This window comes from Chelonoidis abingdonii, chromosome 23 (assembly GCF_003597395.2).
Source record: "Chelonoidis abingdonii isolate Lonesome George chromosome 23, CheloAbing_2.0, whole genome shotgun sequence".
In the NCBI taxonomy this organism is placed as follows: Eukaryota; Metazoa; Chordata; order Testudines; family Testudinidae; genus Chelonoidis; species Chelonoidis abingdonii.
The window spans coordinates 5,463,923-5,484,994 of NC_133791.1; the positions used below are offsets into that span (position 1 = coordinate 5,463,923).

At 39.2% G+C, this 21,072-nt stretch overlaps 1 protein-coding gene across 2 annotated transcripts in view; it reads left to right on the plus strand.

Annotated features, from left to right (window-relative positions):
- Positions 1–14,077, plus strand: part of MORN1 (MORN repeat containing 1) — a 111,927-nt gene extending 97,850 nt beyond the window's left edge. For both annotated transcript variants that reach the window (XM_032783554.2, XM_032783556.2), the window contains one exon: positions 12,597–14,077. In XM_032783554.2, coding sequence (XP_032639445.1) covers positions 12,597–12,745 — 149 coding nt within the window. In that variant the 3' untranslated portion in view covers positions 12,746–14,077. The remainder of the gene's footprint in view (positions 1–12,596) is intronic.
- Positions 14,078–21,072: the final 6,995 nt, after the last annotated feature.

Below are 21,072 nucleotides of genomic sequence, written 5' to 3' on the forward strand. Positions count from 1 at the left end.
AGACTCTCCATTGAGGATACCCTGCCTTTCAACCTCAGGGATTGTCCGCAAGACCTGATCTCAGCTGCCACAAAGGTGTGCATAGGAAGGGGTGCAAGATTGAATCCTTACCCCCATTGAAATCAATGGGAGTTTTGCCATTGACACCAATCAAGCTAGGATTTCATCCACAGTCTCTTACATAACCAAATCCCCACCAGATAGGGAATTGTACCCAGTGGGGAACTAGGACAATGTCCAATGTGTCCAGATATGCCATTCTTCCAGCAGTTTGGCTACTCTAAGCAGGCCAATTGATGCATTCTGCACTAACAGAAGCTTCTGAGTGGTCTTCTAGAGGACTCCCAAATTGCAGTCATTGAAGCTGTAGATGACAAAGACTGTCATTTATTAACTCAAATACAGGCTATGTTAATTGGATTGCCATACATTTTTATTAGTGAAGGTAAGTTTATAGATATATATAAACCCACATGGCAAAGCTGCTATAGGCCTGAAGTGAATTGTATTTTTTACCACATGACACTTATTCCCTACTTTAATACAAGCACTCCGTTTGAAAAATAGTACACTGTTGCATTGCTGACACTGCTTGTATGGGAGAAAGCATTCCTTCAAATGTAGAGGGTTTGTCTTTACTGAAAAGCTAACTCAGTCAGACGTCAAGTGTTGTCCCTAATTCAAATCCTTTCAACAAACAAAACCCCTTAACTCAAATATGGTGCTGTTTTTATCTCGATTTGGCTGGCCTGTCAAGGAGCACAGGCTACTCATCAGCTACTACCATAATTGCTGAACAGTAATCCAGCCACTCTGTTTAGCTGAAAAGTTATTTCACAGTATGGCTGCTGTCACTCATGCTAGGCTAATTCAAGAGGTTTTAACTCTAGTGTAGATAACTCTGTAGTGAAGACATAGCTAGAGGAATAAAAGACTGTCTCACTGAATGAATTAAAGTATCTGATATTCCATAACTGAAACAACACCTCTTGGGCCAGACTGTGCAGCTAATTTTTAAACCAAACTCCCCCATTAATCATACTTATGATCTGGCTTTTGTTTGTTATTTGAATATTACTATGGGTCAAATTCTCTGCTCGATTTTACTGCAGTGGAGCTACTCTTCAATTACACTGAAGTAGTAGAGAGAAGTTGAACTGGTGCTGCTAATAAAGAGAATCTCTTGGTAAGAAGGTCAGGAAGCAGGATTTAAATAAAAATAAATACCTTGCTTCAGATTTTCTCTAGTAAAAACCCAAGAGCTCTTTTAATTAGGCAACTTAAAATAAATAGTTGATATATTTTAAAGTAAATATCAACCCAAAGGTCTTAGGCTCTGGTTTATTAGAAAGGTTTGACTAGTCCTCCACTGATAATTAGCAATCTTCTTGGGTTTGGGGTTTATTGCAAAAATACTGTATTTTTTATTTTAAGATTTGTGCAGAATACTTTCCCAGAGCTGATTTTAATTACTCCTCAGAAAGCTGCAGCTGAAAGCAACTCAGAGCACCCCTCCCAATGAAGCCCTTAGTGCAGTCTATTCAGGGATCATTTAACAGTACCTCAAGAATAGGCTTCTTATGCTGTTTAAAGCTTTTAGCATGACAACCCACAGGTCTGAGTATCAGGCCACTTACATCACATGGCAAAAAGAAAAAAATCTACTTGTTTTTCTCTTGTATGAAATCTTCCTTAAAGAAGGAAAGGTGTGCCAGGCAGCTAGCTTAATCCTTATAGACAGATCTGTATTCCAGAAAATGTTCTTAACTGACACATTGTAAAAATAATCACCTCATTCCGAGATAGGATAAACAGTAAAATGTAAAGAGATCTCAAGGACAAAAATTGCTAAGATAGCAAATGCATACTTTTTATACATCCAGGGTATACATATTTATTTCAGGGCTCTGCGCTTCACTGTTGTCAAGAAAACACTCCACAACATAGAAATGGTCTTTCTTGACTTTGTTGTCAAGAAACCCCTCACCAACGTGTATAAATCGTATATAGATTTCCATTCAAATGAACGGGGCTGATTTTGCATATTATAGAATACACTGCCTGCTGTATTTTCCCACACTGTGTTTAGATGGGTTTTAAAAAGTAGCAAAGGTGTTTTATACTGTACTGCTTTGCAGTGCTTTAAAGAAACCAAATTCCAGATCGAGAGATATGATATTGTATTATTTTTTCCCCTGTTTCAAATGTCATTGTATTTTTAGAACGGATAGAAGGAGAAATAAGAGTGGGGAAGATTTGTATGCAACAAAACCTAACAGCCTTTCATAGATTCATAAATGTGTAGATTTTTAAGGCCAAAAAGGACCATTATGATCATCTGATCTGATCACCTGCATATCAAAAGCCAGAGAATTTCACCAAGTAATTCCTGAATCAAGCCCATAACTTCTATTTAAGCTAGGAAAAACACTTCAAGTGATGGAGAATCCACCACATCCCTAGGTAAGTTGTTCCAAATAGTCGATTAATGACCTTTGCTGTTGAAAATGTGCATCTTCTCAAGCTGCAGCGCAGGATATCATTTCTGGTACTCCGCAGAATGAAAAACTTGAGAACCCAAGCCACGAGAGATTTGGGCACTGAGTAGAGTGATACCATATGGATATCTTTTTCTAAATGTGTTCACAGAATTAAAACATTTGACAACCATTGGTAAGGATATGATTTGGACACAGAGGTCATAGATTCTGTGACTTTAACAGACCTCCATGACTTCTTTGGCTTCACGCCCACACCAGAGTGGCAGGGCTGGAGTAGGAGCTGGCAGTCAGCTGCCAGGGCTGGAGCAGCCACCAGCACCCCCTTTGTTAGTCCGCCTCATCCCCACACACTATTTTTAGTAAAAGTCAGGGACTGGTCACAGGCTTCCATTAATTTTGTTTATTGCCCATGACCTCTTCCTGACTTTTATGAAAAATACCCATGACAAAATCTTAACCTTAACCATTGGTTTAGTAACACTTGCCATAAGGTTCTGCATATAGTCTGCAAAATCTGACATTTCATCCCAGCTTGTGACAAAGTGCTCCAGTCACTACTAGGATGGCACCTCCTTCTGGCCGTTCTGGGGATTAGCTTCACAAGGTCAATGCCCCCTCGCACGGTTGCATGCCATCTCTTCTTGGTCTGCAGTCCCTCTCTCACTCTGGGTACTGCAGCCTCCTCTTTGTGACTTGGTCCTCTGGCCAGGTCACTATACGTGTTTTCCCCTTCTGGGGTACCAAAGTCTTCTGTCAACAATCCTGGGCAGTCTTTCTGTTCGCTGTCTCTTAGTGCCATTCCCTCAGTGGCTGTTCAGGGAATTCAGCCTGCCCTCTACTCTGGGTTCCAGCTCAGGAACCCTCTAGCCAGCAATCAAGGTCTGTTCCATCCTGGACCTTACTGCCTGTCCCTGAGCCCTTTCCTTACCACCTGGTACTCCGAACTGCAGACTACTTCCCTCTGTAGCCCAAAACCCTCCTCCCTGCTTGCAGGGAGTGACTTCAGTCCATTTCCCATGAGCTCCCCTGCCAATTTCCTGCCTTTATAAATCCAGCCCAGCTTGTTTCTTATCAGATGGGCTTCCTCACTCATTCAGGGGATTACTTAGCCACCTGACTTCCCTCAGCTATGGCCTGCCAGGTTATTTAGCCCCCTTCTCAATCCATATTAACTCTTTCCAGGCAAGTGTGGGGTTAACAACCCATCACATAGCTGTTAGATTTCAGTACACGTAAACTGAGGTTTGTAAGAAAGTCTGTGGAGAAACTGTTATTACTTTAAAGATTGTTTTAAGGCAAAACCTGCTCTTCTTTGCCCAGGGTCACAGAGGGCTATAGCAGGTCTGGATCTGGTACACTGGTATGAGTCTCGAATGGTAGAACCTAGCACAGAATTTTGCAAAATCTGGATCTGTGGTCTGCTGGACTTCCTGCACTCTGGAGTAATGATGAAGACAGGCAGAGCTTTTGGATCCATTGTTATATAGCTTAGAGGAGAGGATTCCTTTTCCCTCAGCCGTGGTGCCTGAGGAACACCTAAGTATGCATCCTCATTCCTCTGACTCTGCACTGAGAACATTTTTGAGACCTTTTATGGGCAGATTTTTTTTGGAGGAGAAAGAGTAGAAGGAACATCATGTGAGTGTATGTAAGCAATAAGAGGGAAATAATGAAATTTACAAATAGAAATATGGAAAGAATATTTGAAAACACAACTGATCTAAGGGCTTCCTTAACCATGGAAAAATGCATTCTAGCTGTCCAGTGCCCATAGTTATGCATTTACAATTAATACCACACCAAGGAACCGTTTTCCAGTTTTTGAAAATAACATTGTCCTGATGGTTATGACCGTGGAAATAGCATGCAATTCTAATACTATACAATACAATTCTAGTGTATGAGAAAGATGGGGCTGGGGCCCAACATACACTAATAATTCCCCAGAAATTTTGTTATGCTTCTTAGTTTCAATTAAGGAGAGCTGGATTTCAAACAGTGTGGCCATTGCAGGAATGTTTGCTAGAGGCACACTGTGTTTAAATAAACAAAAAACAACTGGCTGTGCTAGTGCAATCTTAAGCCATGAGCCTATAAAGGCTTCTGAATATGCTTAACTTTATGCACTGAGACTAGCCCTATTGAAGTCAATGGGATCATAGAGTAAAGCATGTCTTTGAGGGGTCACAGCTTTATACTAGATCCTGAGAGGACAGCAAAACATGTTTTAAGGTGTAATTTTAAATATTTAAAGATTGTTCCTTACTTGGAAAAACTTTTCTAATGTAATGGGTCAGTACTTCAACACCTAAAATGTTAGTACTTGGTATTTGTACAATGTTTCAAAGGCTATCACAGCCTCTGTGATATAGAGACAAGCTATGGTGCATATTATTTGACTGCAGAGCTGCTGCATTTTGGAGGAATATTTAATATTTGTGTACTTTGAAAGATATACTGTCAAAATTAAAGTTTTATAGCTTCTCCTTAGCTGGAGAGAACACACTTTTATTAATGCATAAGGCTGGAGAAATGCATTTAACATATTAATTTTTAGGAATGGATGGTAGATAGGAATCATCATTTTAAATTCTTGGAAGGCATTCTGATAATATGCAATGGGGGACCACATAAGAACCAACTCTATCTTTCTGTCTGTCTACTCTGAGTTTTTATAACATTTAGAGCTGAATTTTCAGACTGATCTCTAATTTTTTACTGGGAAACTCAATGTCATGGATTCGCTGTGTTTCTACTTGGGCCCTACGCTAGTTAACATTTTTAGTAATGACCTGGAAGAAAACACAAAATTATCATTGATAAAGTTTGCAGATGACCCCAAAATTGGGGGATTTGTAAACGATTAAGAGGACAGATCACTGATACAGAGAGATCTGAATCACTTAGTAAACTGGGTGCAAGCAAACAGTATGAATTTTAATATGGCTAAATGTAAATTCATACATCCAGGAACAAAGAATGTAGGCCATATATCCAGGATGGGGGGTTCTATCCTAGGAAGTAGTGACTCTGAAAAAGATTTGGGGGTTGTGGTGGATAAACAGCTGAACATGAGCTCCCAGTGCAACGCTGTGGTCAAAAGGGCTAATGGGATCCTTGAATGAATAAACAGGAATCTGGTGTAGGAGTTAGGAGGTTGTTTTACCCTTGTATCTTCCTGCTACCATGTCCAGTACTGGCTACAATTCCAGAAGGATGTTGATAAATTAGAGAGGGTTCAGAAAAGAATGATTAAAGGTTAAGAAAATATGCCTTTATAGTGATTGACTCCAGGAGCTCAATCTTAACCAAGAGGAGGTTAAGGGGTGACTTGATTACAGTCTATAAGTACCTACATGGGAAACAAATTTAATAACAGGCTCTTCACTCTAGCAGAGAAAGTCTAGCCAGTCCAATGGCTGGAAGTTGAAGCTAGCAAATTCAAACTGGAAATAAGGCCTAAGTGTTTACCAATTAGAGTAATTAACAATTGAAACAATTCACCAAAGGTCGTAGTGGATTCTCCATCTCTGACCATTTTTAGATCAAGATGGGATGTTTTTCTAAAAGAATTTTTTTGGGGGAGGTTCCATGGTCTCTGTTATACTGGAGGTCAGACTAGATCCCAATAATCCCTTCTGACCTTGGAACCTATGAATCTATTTAAAAAAGTGGGGGCTATTGTGATATGTTAAATCACGGATCTTTCTAACCAAGAGTTGTTTATTCACGAATGCAGTTACAACTGCAAACACAAATAGGCTTGCATGCAGGTTGCATTCCCTTCTTTACCAGGGTTCACACAAGGACCTCTTGTAGTTGAATATTATAGTGCAAGCAAACAAATTGTTACATATACCTAATTTCCTGCTTTACACATGTGCATCTCTGAAATTTTGTATGAGCAGTGGCTGCTTTGAAGTCAAGCTGAAAATTTGGCCTTTAAAGTCTTACATCTGCTTTAAGGGTAAAAGAATACACAAGTTTCTTTTTTCCACTACATTCATGTGTGTAACTTCCATCAACATATTAAAGGCCTCATCCTGTTTTCTGCTTCAATGAGAATGTTGAAGAAGAGGGTAGAGCTGTAACAATTAGCACAGGTTTAAGTCATACTGCCTGCCCTGACACTGAAAGAATGGGTCAGAGGGGGTTCAATGGAGTTTACTTATAGGTAAACCTATAGCTCTTATAGGTTCTCCAGAAACTAGCAAGATGAACTCTTCCTCCCCAGCAGGTAGCAGTGCTTAGGGTATAGCCTGACTGTGCACAGCCTATTTGGCCACACCCCCTGAGGTCCCTGGAGTGCTGCTGGCGCTCTAGCCAGCCACTCTATCTGTCAAGGAGCGCTTGTGGCAGCATTCTGCATGGTACCGATGAGCTTACACCAGGATATGGAATAAGTCTCTGTGCTCTCCAGCTTCCCAGTATGACTGTGCAGGGCAAGGTACAATTTAACCCTCTTTATTAGTGTAAATGCCCAAGTGCCTCACCTTTTGGAGTTAAATGTGAATTATTCTATAAGGGAAATTATAGGAAATCAGCCCCAGCAGCATAAGCAACTGAAATATCAGGGAATGGTGCATTTGCTCCTGAATATGTGGTGGGTCAGACTTGGCTGTTGGGCGCTGGCCCTTACAGCTGCATCTCACACTGAATTAAAAGGCAATGGAGAGGGTATGTTGCTGTGTTTGTTTCTTCTTTGTATTTTGCCTTGGAACCATATATCTGCATGTTGGGCTCTGACTGAGTTCCATGACTTGGCAGCGGGGAGCAGTATTTCTTTCCAGGGGACCTTAGCTACCCAGTCTCTGAGTTTGTTGGTCTTTTTTTTTTTGAAGTCCCTTGTCCTTATTCTGCTGCTCTCACTTTTTCCTTTCCTTAGAATCATGAAATCTATCGTTTGATGATCACTTTCATCCAAATTGCCTTCCATCTTCAGATTCTAAACCAATTCGTCCCTGTTGGTTAGAATCAAGTCTAAAATGGTGGCACCATGGTTAGTTCCTCCGCTTTCTGAAACAAAAGTTTGTCTCCAGTACATTCCAGGAGCTTACTGAAAATTTTGTGTTTTGCCATATTACTTTTCCAACAGATGTCTGGGTAGTTAAATTCTTCCCATGCTACCAAGTCTTGTGTATTGGATTTGATATTTGTTCTAAAAATGCCTCATGCATCTTCTTGTCCTGATTTGGTGGTCAATAGAAGACCCCTACCAGGACATCACCCCTATTTTTTCCTTTTACGTAGAGACTTTCAGCTGATCTGCCTCTCACTTTCTACAATCATCCTGACATTATGTGTGAAAGGACATTTCATTCCAGGTAATGTGAAATCTATATGCACTTGGTGCAGGATCACACAGCAGCTCTGAGTGTTAGAAGAATACACTTGAAATGCTGCATTACATTGCTGTATGGTGCTGTGCTGTATTTTATACTTCTTTCTGGGGAATGGATTGAAAAGCTATCTTTCCCAGCTTTTTGTGTTGTGACTACATATTTCTTTCCATGCTTAGATGCAGTACTAAAAAGGACAATTAAAACTATAGCACGGGTGCTGAAATGGTCCATTTTTGGTTTTAAATGTTGCTTATCTTTAGTATAGATTAGTAAGAGTCTCACAGCATTTCTTCCAAGAGTAGGGTGTTAACCCAGGTGTCCTGGCCACATTCCAGCTTCAGTAATAACATCCTGCCTACCTAAATTCCCCCTGTAATTTCAATTTCATGCAGTGTTCTTTACTTCCAGCCCTACATTCTTGTGCAGGTCTGTATTTCGTACCAGAAGTGGCTTTATATCAGCTGTGATTCCAGTGGCCTTTAAATAGTTTGTAAAGTGCTTTGAGATCCTTTACTATAAAAGTCACTATCTAAATATAAAATCATTATCATTACAATTTTCTTTCCATGCTTAGTCTTTTGACTATGCCCTTCTGTTAATACATTCAGTTTAATAAAGCACCAAGCAAGTTTAATCCTTGTGTGGTTTGAATAGAACACTGCATAAACTGCATTGTGAGCAATGTAATCATAAATTAACATGTATTTATAAAATCAGTTATTAACTAATCTCAGTCAAAATTCCATTTCTTGCAAGTACCTGGATATTTTCTCACCAGTTTAAATAAATTGCATTATGCTGCTACTTTGTGTACACAATCGGTATATGGATCTGTTATACAGATAAAGTTTTGTCTACTTACTCGTCCAAAAAACAGTTTAAACTTATTTTAGAGCTCTCATATCCTAGAGAAATATTTGGCTGGGCAGAGAAAAATTCATTGTCCGCAGTCCCAGTGGGTTTTGTTCTATTTTGCAAGAATACATTTGGAGTCATATTCTGGCTTTTGATATGCACCAAGCACACCACTTCCATTGATATCAATGGGAGCCCCTTGCATCTGCAGCCAGAAAACAGCCCTGGAGTCTTTACACTCTCCTATGGTGGGAAATTTTCAGGATTAATTGCTCTACACGGAATTAAACTGAATATTTAAGAAGCTTAGTTCTGTTTGCTTGCTCCTTTTTTACAGTGTAACCCATTCCTACAGATATACGTTTTAATATGCAGAGAAATTCCCAGTCTCCACAAAAAGAACTATCACCTCCCCTTCCCCCCCGCCTTGTTTTAATATGTTTTCTGGTGCCAAAACATACAGAAGGCTAGTATGTCACAAAGGAAAAGTAAGAAGAATAGGACTGTTTCTAAGGCAACAAAACGTTTTTATTTTATTTCCCACTCACTTTTATAATGGTTCCTGTTGCTTTGAAGCTCTCCAGGCATTTTGCAGGCAATAAAAGGGGCAAATAACTTTCTTTCCTGAAAGTCTTTTATTTGTGGTGTTTCTTATCTAAGCCAAAACATAACTGCTCAAATGGCAGATGCAGTTACCCTCTGTTTATACAGCACCTTGGTGACTGCTCTAAACGCATACACCGATTTTATTACTATTATTAATCCCAATTATACAGCACAGCACTTCATTTTGTATGGTGTTTTTCATGCAAAGTCTCTCCCAAAATGTGTAAAAAAGTTAAATAATGCAAAGTGAAATCCTAGCAGAAAGGAAGAGAAATTCAGAGATATGGGCAAGGGATAAGAGAGAAGTTTTCAGTTAAGATTTGAAAACACTGAGGCCCCTTAAACCTGCTCTGGCGTTACATTTCAACCCACTTTAAGGCCTCTTTGCATTCCGCTGTGTAAACAAGAATCAGGCCCATTGTGTCTATAAAACAGGATTATATGGGAAGGTTGTTGTAGACGGCAAGAGCTCCAGAATGAGGCTGTGTCAGTAAAGGAAGGGTGGTTGTCTTAAGGGTCAAAGAGGAGGGTTGTGCTAGATGAGCCGCTGGAGTGGGGAGGCAGAAGCAAAAGAAGTGGACAGTCTTTAAGGCAGGCTGGAGCAAAATCTATGGAGAATGCTGAAAAGAAAGGCAGTATTGAACTGGGTCCTAAAATAAATGGGGATCAGGGGAGTAGTCCGAGGATGAGGGGTGATAGGGATCACACATTGATACTTATTGATACAGCAATGTTTTGCAAATGCTGGAGTCTCCAAAGTGAAGCCAGGGAGAAGGGAGCTGCCATAGGGAGGGTGAAAGGTGAAGGCCTGGGTCAGAATCTCTGCAAAGTGCATGCCAAGCCTTCACTTTCAGTGAGCTCTGGAACTCACCAAACTCAGCCCAAATGCTAGAACAGAATAATATTTTAAAATATTAACAGATTATTGCAGTTGTAAGTGAGGTCTTCAATATTATTATATTCTGAACTCTGTTAATCATATTTCTTCTTCCTTTCTCCTATCATCAGTATATTTTTTCCACATTTCCCTGATTTCATTCTAAAAGTGTATTTTTGTGCAGTAAAGTATCAGCAAGGGCAAGCCTCCTTTAATGCATTTTAAATTATATTGACTAATCCTGGATAATTCTGTTACAGTAATTTGCAAACACTGATAGTCCTTAGTGGCTTGTACAGCCTTGTCAAACTTGTGTGTCTGAGAATCTGGTAGTTGTAGAGGCAGCAGGATGAGGTGGAGAAAACTGAGCTATTAACAGTTCATCCTAGGCCCTCTAGTGTTGTTAGTCTACATTTTGGACTTGAAGTAAAGAAAATGAGGATAGCAGTACCAGCATTCCCTGATTCTCCTAGCTATAGGCAAACTTCATGGTAACTGGGTAAAGAAATTTATTTTTAACTAAGTGACTCTATGACATACTAGATTACAACATCCAAAAATAATTGTTCAACTTCTTAAGAACCCAAGTACTCATGGATCCCCTTCTTAATGTTTTAGAGAAATGATTTAATATAAGACTTCATTCTTTTTATTTACAGTTCCAAAATACTGCACTTAAAGCGAAAAAGCTAGACAATCAGACTGCATTGCTGTCTACCTCACTGGAATACGTGGCCACCACTAGCAACAACTGCAAGCTTTGTTAGTCTAGTTCCAGGCACATACTATAGGTAGCACAGAAATGTTTAAAATCAAACCTCTAGTTGGGCATAGGAATGTAACAGAGCAGAAATAGACCAGATACTTTCAAGAAGACACAGGGCATATACACTTTACTTGGATCCTGCTATCTAGTGCCTCTAAAAGTAAAGATCCACACTGCAGATGGGAAAAGAGAAGAGGGCCTTTAGTGTCAGTCAGAATATGACATTCTTTAGGCTGTAACCTGGATATCCTGGGTGTGTTTGCTTGTGCAAATACGGTGCTTTAAAAACCTTCACTTACCACTTGGCCCAGAGGCTTAGTAACAGGATATAGCACCTGCCACTTGTAAATTGTCGCTTGGAATCCAGCCCAGGTTGATAGTGGCCTGTGTGAAATGAGTTTGGTGGCCATAATCCAGTTACCAGAAGACAAGTGTCCACATCACAGAAGTTGCTGCTTATAACTGGCACTGAAAATTCTGTATTGTTTTGCTCCATGTGTGGATCTCCATTAAAGTCAGTGGGAGATTTGCATGTGAAAGGACTGTAAGGTCAGACCCTGATTAATCTGTATATAGAGAGTCCCTTGCCCTCCCAGCTGCCAAGCCACATATATAGTAGCTGACAAACATTTGTCTCCCAAATGTGTCACCATTATAGTCCCACAATCTGTAGAAAGCAATACTCATTTTAAATTATTTTCAGTACATAACATGTAATTTGATTTTCATGGATTTCCAGGTACTACTTTTCATAGTTCACAAAAGACATCATACTTGTTGATTACAGAGTCAACTCAACCTTTCATTCTTCAGAGGTGGATAAATTGATTGACTTCCATGCAGTTACTTTGTGTTAGTCTCTTCAAGGAAACTTTCAGCCATAGGTCTTGTTCACTCTTTGTAAACATTAGAGAGCCTAAGGAGCTTTTCATAAGAGGCAGGGTCTGCCCTTGTGTCCTGGGTCAAAATTTCCCCTCTTCCTCTCCCATTTTGCTTTGTGCTGTGGGTAGGTTCTCCATGTTTCTGGGCACACTTGCCCAGAGGTGGCTGCTTTTCAGTAGGGCTAAATGTATTTAGGTCCTGTTTCAGCTTTACACATGTGCTTAACTTTTCACATGTGAAACCATTGAAACCAATGACACTAGTTATGTGCACAAAGACAGCATGTGCACAAGTGCTTGCAGGACGAAAGTCATAGTCTGTTACACTCTTTGAGATCCTATAAAAATATAAAGTATTATTGTAAATCATATTGTTTTTATAAATTATATATGATCATAAATTGTCATCTAAATTACATTTGTTGTGAGGGTGGGTCTTTTTTGCTATTTTAACTGTGAATTGTTTTGGGAGATTATTGTATATGCTAATCTGCAGTACTGTGAAATGTCAGCACAGATTGTCATACTTGCCAGTAAATGATGAAATCTTTTTTGTATATTTATGCTTTAACAAGAATAGAAAACAATCAAAAATATTCATTTTTGCTTTCTATTTTTCATGGACATTGTACACTGCTTTTCATATGTGAGAATTAATGTGATGATGGAGGAATGTAGATACAAGGACAATTCTATCATTGTTCCCTGTGCTTTTTCTTCTTCTTCATTTAAAATGTTTAATTCCCAACTTTCCCTTATCTTTTCCAGGCCAGTATGTGATTATGGTCCATGAAGTGACCATGCCCCCATTCTTGGGCCAGACTCTCCCACCTGCTTTCAAACTCTTGAGGGTTTTGCCAGAGAAAACCAAAGTCAAGAATATTAAAATGGAAACTGTGAAAGCCACCAGCACATAAAGAAGGAACATAAATGTGTAAAGAGTCAGGACCTTTATCCAGCACCCACTGAAGTCAGTGGAATTTTTACCATTGAGTACAATGGGAGTTGGATTGAGTTCTTGAGCCTTGATCATGCCCATGCAGTTGGGGTTTAAGTTTAAATATCGTGGACTAATCAAAGCAAAGAAATAATTGACCACCAGAGATCCATTTCAAACTGGTCCTGTCTTGTAAAATTTTAGAAGACAAATAGATTTTTGAGATTGTATTATGAGAAACAGGTAAAAGACTTCAATGAAATCTATTTTTCATCAGTACAATAGAACCGCAAACTTATGAACACCTCAGGAATGGAGGTTGTTTGTAACTCTGAAATGTTGATAACTCTGAACAAAACATTATGGTTGTTCTTTCAAAAGTTTACAATGGAACATTGACTTAATGCAGCTTTGAAACTTTACTATGCAGAAGAAAATATTGCTTTCCCTTTATTTATTTATTTTTAGTAGTTTACGTTTAACACAGCAATGGAATTTTTTTTTTATTTTTTTTTTGTCTCTGCTGCTCTCTGATTGTGGGCTTCTGGTTCCAAATGAGGTGTGTGGTTGACTGATCAGTTTATTACTCTGGTGTTCGTAACTCTGAGGTTCTATTGTATATAAATTGTGTATATTTTAACAGAATTGAATTCAAATGAACTAGAGTTTATGCAACAGTTTGATCAGATAATGATGATGCTATAAAATCTGTTGAACCCGCTGGGCAGCTAATGGATGAAAATGTACGTAGCAAATTAACTTTTATGGTTAATATGAACACCTCTCTAATAACATTTACTAATATATTGTTCTGTGCATAAAGTCTTGTTCATTACCTACATATTAAAAATACTTGCCCACTACAGGAAGACAACTAGGCTGCTATCTTTTCTCTTGAAGCTGTTTCCTGTCATCACTTAAGGAGGATAAAAGCTGTATTAATTATTCCAAAAATGTCTTTGTTGAATAGTCCAGAAATGAAGCTGACTGGTGATGGTAGTGGTAAAGTGTTGAGTTGAACCAATTGTAACATTTGTTTTTAGTGGCAGCTACTCTTGGAAATTCAATATAGAATGCCATGCTGGATGAAAGGTTCAAGAAGTAGTCATAAAGCACATGAAAGTTAGCCGTGCAACAAGAAAAGAACGGAGTTCTTAGTGTAAAAAGGGATCAGAGAAAAATAAGGGATTTTAAAAAATGTAACAAGAGCATCTCCTGGAAAAACAAAATCATTACTATCTGGCAAAGGTTTATCAGTGTGATTTACTACCAAATGCCAATGTCTAAAATTAAAACTTAAGGGAAAAAGTAGAGCAGGGGGAAAATATGTTAAAACTGAAAATGGGAAATGTTCTTTGATGTGTCTGCTTGTTGATTCAGAATTCCCCATTTTCAATCATCTTAGTTTTTTAAAAAATATTTTTTGAGATTAAAACCTTACCTGCTTTTTAGCATTATATTAAGTGCATTGACTGACTGCAGAGTACAAAGAGCGTTGAAGAGGAAAACTCTGTACTGATCTCCATAAACTGCTCAGAACTGAGCTCTGTATAAGCTCCAGCATTTTGTCTTGCACCAGCTGAAGCTGGTCCAATAAAAGATATTACCTCACTTACCTTGTCTCTCACATACTTGAAGGTTTATATATCTGCTGACCAAAACACTTTCATTATTTCATATCACAAATAAACCAGGGATCCTGTAGATCTCTCTTAAGTCTAATGAGCTCCTGTGCACAGTGGAGATTGATGACATCTGAAGCTAGGCAGACAAAATTAATCCATAAGAATAGGTTCAGCATCTGCTCACAGCACTGAGTCAAGATCATACCATGGACATTAACAACAAGGAGTCTGATGGCACCTTAAAGACTGATAGATTTATTTGGGCATTATCTTTATCACCTCCACTGAAGTCAACAGTAAAACTTCTGTTAACTTCAAGCGGAGCCATGTGAGGCATTCAAAACCAGATAGGCAGTGCTCACCCTGAGGAGTCTTTGCTGGATAGACATTTCTATGATCACCTTGGGAACACAGGTAAGGCTGCAAGGGGTCACTACAACTTTCTGTCACCTCTAATGGCTTGTTCAGAGCCGCATGACTCAAATCCTTCATTCCCTTTTACTTTATGAGACCACCATTATTTTCTGTTCCTTGCTTTGTTATAACCACTATAATTTTGCTGGAGTAATATTGCTAATTATTACAAATAACAGTAGTTCACCCCTTTCTCACACTTTTCATCCAAGAATCTCAGTCAACACGTTTCTTGAAGTCATATCCATCAAGTCTTTAAATCAAGATTGGATGTCATTCTAAGAAAGATGCACTAGTTTAGCCAGAAATCACTGGGAGTGATGCAGGAATCACTGGGGGAAATGTTCTCACCTGTGTTTATGCAGGAGGTCAGATTATGTGATTGTTATGGTCCTTTCTGGCCTTTAAAATCTACTAATCTTACAGCATTAATGAACTAAGCATCTAAACAACCTTGTAAAGTAGGGAAGTGTTGTTATTTCCATTTTACAAATGAAGAAACTGAGGCATGGAGCCGTAACTGGGCCACAGCCACACAGTGGGTCAGTGGTGGCTTGGGAATAGAAACTGGGACTCAGGACTTTGTACTTTACCTTTGTGGTAATATGGTGCTAAGTGCTCTTACCGGTCTCCTTTTTTAATTCATGAGAAAAGCCTCTTAAATCATTCAACCTCCTTTCTCATGGCTAGCTTAGCCTAGCATAGAAAGCTAAAGCATTTACATGCCATCTCTCTTTTGTTGTTTTGTTATATATAAATACATACGCAGCTTACTGGCTGACAAGTTCTTTACCATTAACCAAAAAGGAATCATGGAATAAGCCTTATCAAATACATGATCTATTATCACAGCCCAACCAGAAGATAAATCAAACATTGCAATCATAAGTCTTTCTTCTTCTCTAGAATTACCAGATTTTTATCTCTCTCCCTTTCTCTGAAGAATGTTTCTGTGGTGGACAAACTCCTGGTGTGCTCAGTCTCCATGTCAGTAGACCTTGTTAACCGGCCACTCGCAGTTCCTGTCAGACATCAGAATAATGAGCTACATGTGCTATTGATTTAACAACATCTCTTGCTACTAGGAATCGATCTTATGCTTTCTGTGCACTAAAGCAAATTTAACAATAGGTTCATTCAGGGTAGCTAACACTAAAGATCTACAAGCTTTGAGATCATGTTCCCTGTCAAAGTGTGAGTTATACAGTATAAGCCTTTTAGAAGATCAGGACTCTGTCTTTCTGAAGTAATCAGTTTAAAAGTCTAATTTCCAAACACTCTAGCCCAGATGAACTATTATCCCACCCTCTACTGCATTGCAATCCCCATTACAGTGAAGCAAGGGGAGCAGGAGTCCTTGAGATTATAAACTACCCCTCTTTTTCTTTTCCTAATAAGACTTGTTGGGTTGCCTGTTATGATTACAGGAAATGAACATGTACATCTAAGTGGGTAGAATGGCTTTGCTCTCAGATAAATTGTCCAAATGTAAATATAAATCCCCTGTAGTGAGATTCTGTACAGTTTCCCAGGAGATGGGATTCCTTGCTATGAAAGCTGTGCATGCTGTCCTACATTAAATAAACATCAACATGTAGCATGTGGGGTAGGCCAGAGAATTATCTTCAGTGGCCCTTGCTGTATGCCATTTTCAAGGCATATGGTCCCCTGGGTGACTCATTTTTGGAAAATTGCTAAAATACAGACAACTCTAGCAGCAAGTTTTGGTTTTGTTTCCTTGAAAAGCTGCCCTCACTCTGTTCAGAGTAATATCCTGGGAGATTACCTAGCGAGAAGTACTCACTAACTGTCAACAGTACATGAAAATAAAGTTTTAATTAAAAGAAGCATTTCTGAATCTCCTGCTGGCTGCCATATTATTGTGAATTTGACATTGTTTATGGCACCAGCAGAAGCCAGAGATCATAAAAAAGATTTGATCTTGCCTGGGAATTTATTTTTGTGTGGTATTTTTGCAGGTTTTAACATCAGAAGAAGAATTTTTACTTTGAAGTTTAAAATAAATGCAAAGTGTTTACAAACAGCAAGTTCTTCTTATCCTTAAGCCATCTGAAAAGCAGGATCGAACATTACCATATAGTTTTAGTGTGAAACAGGAGTAGAAAACACTGGGGTTCTGACAAGTTGAAAGCTGCTGGTAAAGATGCATCAGAATGACAGTTTTTAAATGACTTTGGTGTAGGCTCTAGGGCCCAGATCTGCAGAGGTATTTAGGTACTTAATTGCCATTTGACTTCAATACCTTTGAGGATGTGGGCCTAGGTGATCAGTCTTATGGTGCGATCATACAGTTATTCACTCAATGGAGCTACTTGCATCGAAACAGATACAGTTTATTATGTAGAGATATGTATTCTTTTTCTCTTCCTCCTTTGTTCAGCTCTGTCATTATGGAAGGCAGTGGTGAGAATAGATGGGTTGTACTACAGATGATCTCCAGCAAGTTTTTACGATAAATGACCTTCCTATATTACAGTGCTTTTAGAGGATTAAAGCCCCTCCTCCCCCCAGAGTGCTGGCAAAATAGAAGACCACAACTGGTGAGATGGGAATTTATTTCTGTAAAACACGTGTGCGTGATGCTGCCTCACAAATTGCAGATTATAGTAGTTGCATTTTTCTCTCTGAAAGAAAAGTCAAATGTATTACCTTGTTAGGTGTAGGTTACATAGATCCTCCTGCCACAAAGGTTATGAATTGTACTGTGTACCTGTATCTTTTGCCTTATTAATGTATATTGGCGCCAAATCCAGATCCTATTGAAATCAATGTTAAAGTTGTCCCAGATATTTGTATTAATTCCATATATAAGGTAAAACTATTGCTTTCTAGGCCATAGATTTGTCATTAAAAATGTCAACCAGTTTTGTGCAGACAAATGGGTGGTTTTGAATACACAAACAGATCTGCCAATAAGAACTTGGAGCACATTTTGGAGGCACTTTAAAAGTTGGCCTCATGACTCATTACTATTATTATTATTTAATATTTATATTGCAGCCATCCTCCATCTTCTCTCTTCTATAAAGGGGGATAATTCTTCCTTTGTCCATCTTGTCTATTTAGTTTCCTTCTTTGGGACAGAGAATGTCATTTTCTGTGTGTTTGTACAATGTCCAGAAGAATGATGCTGCAATAATCAACTGAGGCATATAAACAGTAATATAAATGATTTTTTAAAAATGTTCTGTCTGCTACACATATGTACCATATATTCAATCTGAAGAATGTTTTTATATTACTAAAAATTAACTACAAAATATATTCACTAAAAATTAGATCTTTTTTAGTGGCTTTTGGGAAATATTGGAGAAAAAGTGCCGTTTCCATGCCCACAACCACTACTGTGATTTGCTTTCTCTTGTTGTCTCCCAATGAAATGTACATTCCAAATTCTTTTAGTAGAGAACTAGCCTCAGGATTTTATGGGCCCAGAATGTAAAATATACGTAGGGCCAAATTCCCAGCTGGTCTAAATTGGCATAGCTCTGTTGAAGTCAATGGCAAAACTCATACCGATTACAATGGAACCAGGATTTGGTCCTGGTACACATTAACAAGCTACTAATATATGAAGACAATTGAGCTATGCTGAATAACAGCAACTGAGGATCTGACTTACATATTTTACATGCATACACATAACCTACATTTGTTCAGTTTATTATTATTATTATTATTTATTATTTATTATTTCAGGTGGTAAACCTAGGAGAGAGAAGTGTAATCATATTTGGATGATTCAAGTAATGAAAAATATGAACATGATTGCATAAAAATGAAACAGATATCTATAAAAACTTTCATACTATCATGCTATTTAAGTGTTACCCTTCATCATTCCTTTCTTCTTCTTCCCTTTTTTTGGATTCCACTTTTCCTCAATAGTAGTGCAAAAGTTGGCTTGACTTTATGTTCTCAGCACAAAGAGTGCTCTGTTAACCAGCAAAATGGCAAAGAGGTCTGGCACTGAATTGGATGCTGTCCAGCCTAATCCATCCCAGATACTGGATGGTTGCTCATTTCCAGCAGAGCTAGTACCTCTGCACTAATAGAAATCTGCTGTGGGAGATGCAACAGTCTGTCTTTAGTTTTGAATAAAGTAAATAAGTAACTGTTCTGCCCAGTATTTTGAAATACTGGCTTGAAAAATCACAATTACATCTTCATAGTGTTTCATTGGGCTATGTTTTCTTTTTTGGCAATAGATATGGATTCAGAGTAAGAGGAGAAGGTCCTAACAGGCAAACAGTGATAAAGATGCCCTTGAATTTTGAGTAGTTTTGTATTTTAATGAGTATTTCCCATACTTCTAGTAAGCCTGGGATGGGGCATAAGGGGTGAAAGAACAAGAAAGGAGCAGTATCTTCCACCTCTGCCATACACACACACTGTGGGGATGGTGGGGAGACCAGGAAGAGTGCATGTAGCACTGCCCCACCCCCAGCCAGTCCTGTTTGGTGATCTGCCCCTCACCAACTGAAGGAGGAAGGGAGGGTGTTTCCATGCCCTCAGGACCCGTCAAAGTCACACTCCAGCTAGCAAGGTGAGCATTTGTTAGGAGTATTTCTCACATCTCTACTAAATTCCGTGTTAAGTCTGATGGGATTTTTCATGTTCTGTGGCAGATAATGTCTATTATCTAAGCAAATCCACAAACAGGCATTTTGCATCAATTCTAAAAATCCCATACCACTGAATTAGTAACTGCAGAAACTAGTGTAATGAAATGGCTGAAATATTCTCCTATAAAGCATACAATGAAAGCCCATGTGTATTGACTTCCAGTGGCTCTGAGCTGCGTGAGCATGTCCAGCTCCCTTGTTGTCTTTGTAAAGGTCAGCATGTGACGGCATTCAGTTTTCTTTGATGGGAGACTGATTTAAAGTTTTCTACTTGTGTCATATAAGATACGTGATTTTCTTTTTTCCCAAATATGAATGTTTCCTGTAGTTAATGGCCATTCCTGCTCACTTACATTATCAGACACATCAATTGTGGTTTCCCGTTCTACTTCATAAGTTTTACTAGGGGAGACCAGGAACACATGACATAGCCATGCTCTGTCATGTGGGACAAACTACAGTGTATAAATAGGAAAAATTCTAAAGGCAAGAGGCTGGATTCACCCCAGGGTAACCGAGTTTTATGGCATGATGTTATCCCACCACAGTCCATGGAATTACACTGGCCTAATCTTGGGCTAACCCCATGGGGATTCAGGCAATAGCAATAAAATTGGAGATCACAAAACTCAAATTATTTAGTCTTGAAAGGAAGAGAGCGGTAAAGTGTTAAGGATTAAACTAGGGGGTTAAGATTAAATAAATTATAGAGCAAAATTCTCAGCTTCTCTTTTGCTGTCCCCTCACACAAGAATGGGGTTCAGTCCTTCAAGTACATAGCACCCTCAAATCCCATTGAACGCAGTGGAGTTGAAGGCACTTATCAACTTGTAGGATCAGGCCCCTGGCAGATGAATGGCCTGGAGTTTAACTAGCGCTAGCACAGAGGGTTCTGGGTAGTTTCTCAGCCCCAGAGTCCAGTTTGCTAATAGCAGCAGTGGGAGTAGGAGTTTACCTGCTCAGCTACTGCAGGATGGAGAGTGGCTATCCTCCTGCCACCCAAAAGACCTCTTCAGAAAGTGGGGGTAGGGCACAGTAGCCACTCTGTGTGGTACCAAAAGCTGCAGGATGAGAGGAGGAATGGCTAGCCAGTGCCCCTGAAGAGCATTGGAGGAGAGGGAATGAGCCACTTGGTCTGAAAGAGACTGACCAGGGTGGGAGTCACATGCCAGTTAATTCAAGGAACTAAACCCCTGGCTTGACTTCTGCTAAGCCAAACCTGACCAACAAAGTTCTTCCTTGCTTTTGAGCAGCTCTGGTGTTTACCAGGTAATCCAAGATTTTCCTTCAATGGTTCCGTAACCAGAGAAAGCCTCACTTTCTTAAGCGTAATCATTTACTCAGATATCTTTTGACTACCCTCTTCACTTGGCAGCCCCAGGTTACTGAGAACATGGTGCAACCAAGCAATTTGCCTGATATTTGGGCACTGGTCTGGGGATGAAACCTAAATTTTAAAAGTCTTTGAAGGGGATTCCCTTAATATTGTGTCAGAACATTTTCTACAAGTCATCATCATATAGTGTCAACCCCAATTCTCCCTTTCAAACAAGAGGAATGTAGGACCCAAAAAAGCTTTCAGCACAATCTCTGAGCAGACGGGAGTGGAGCTCAAGCCAGGA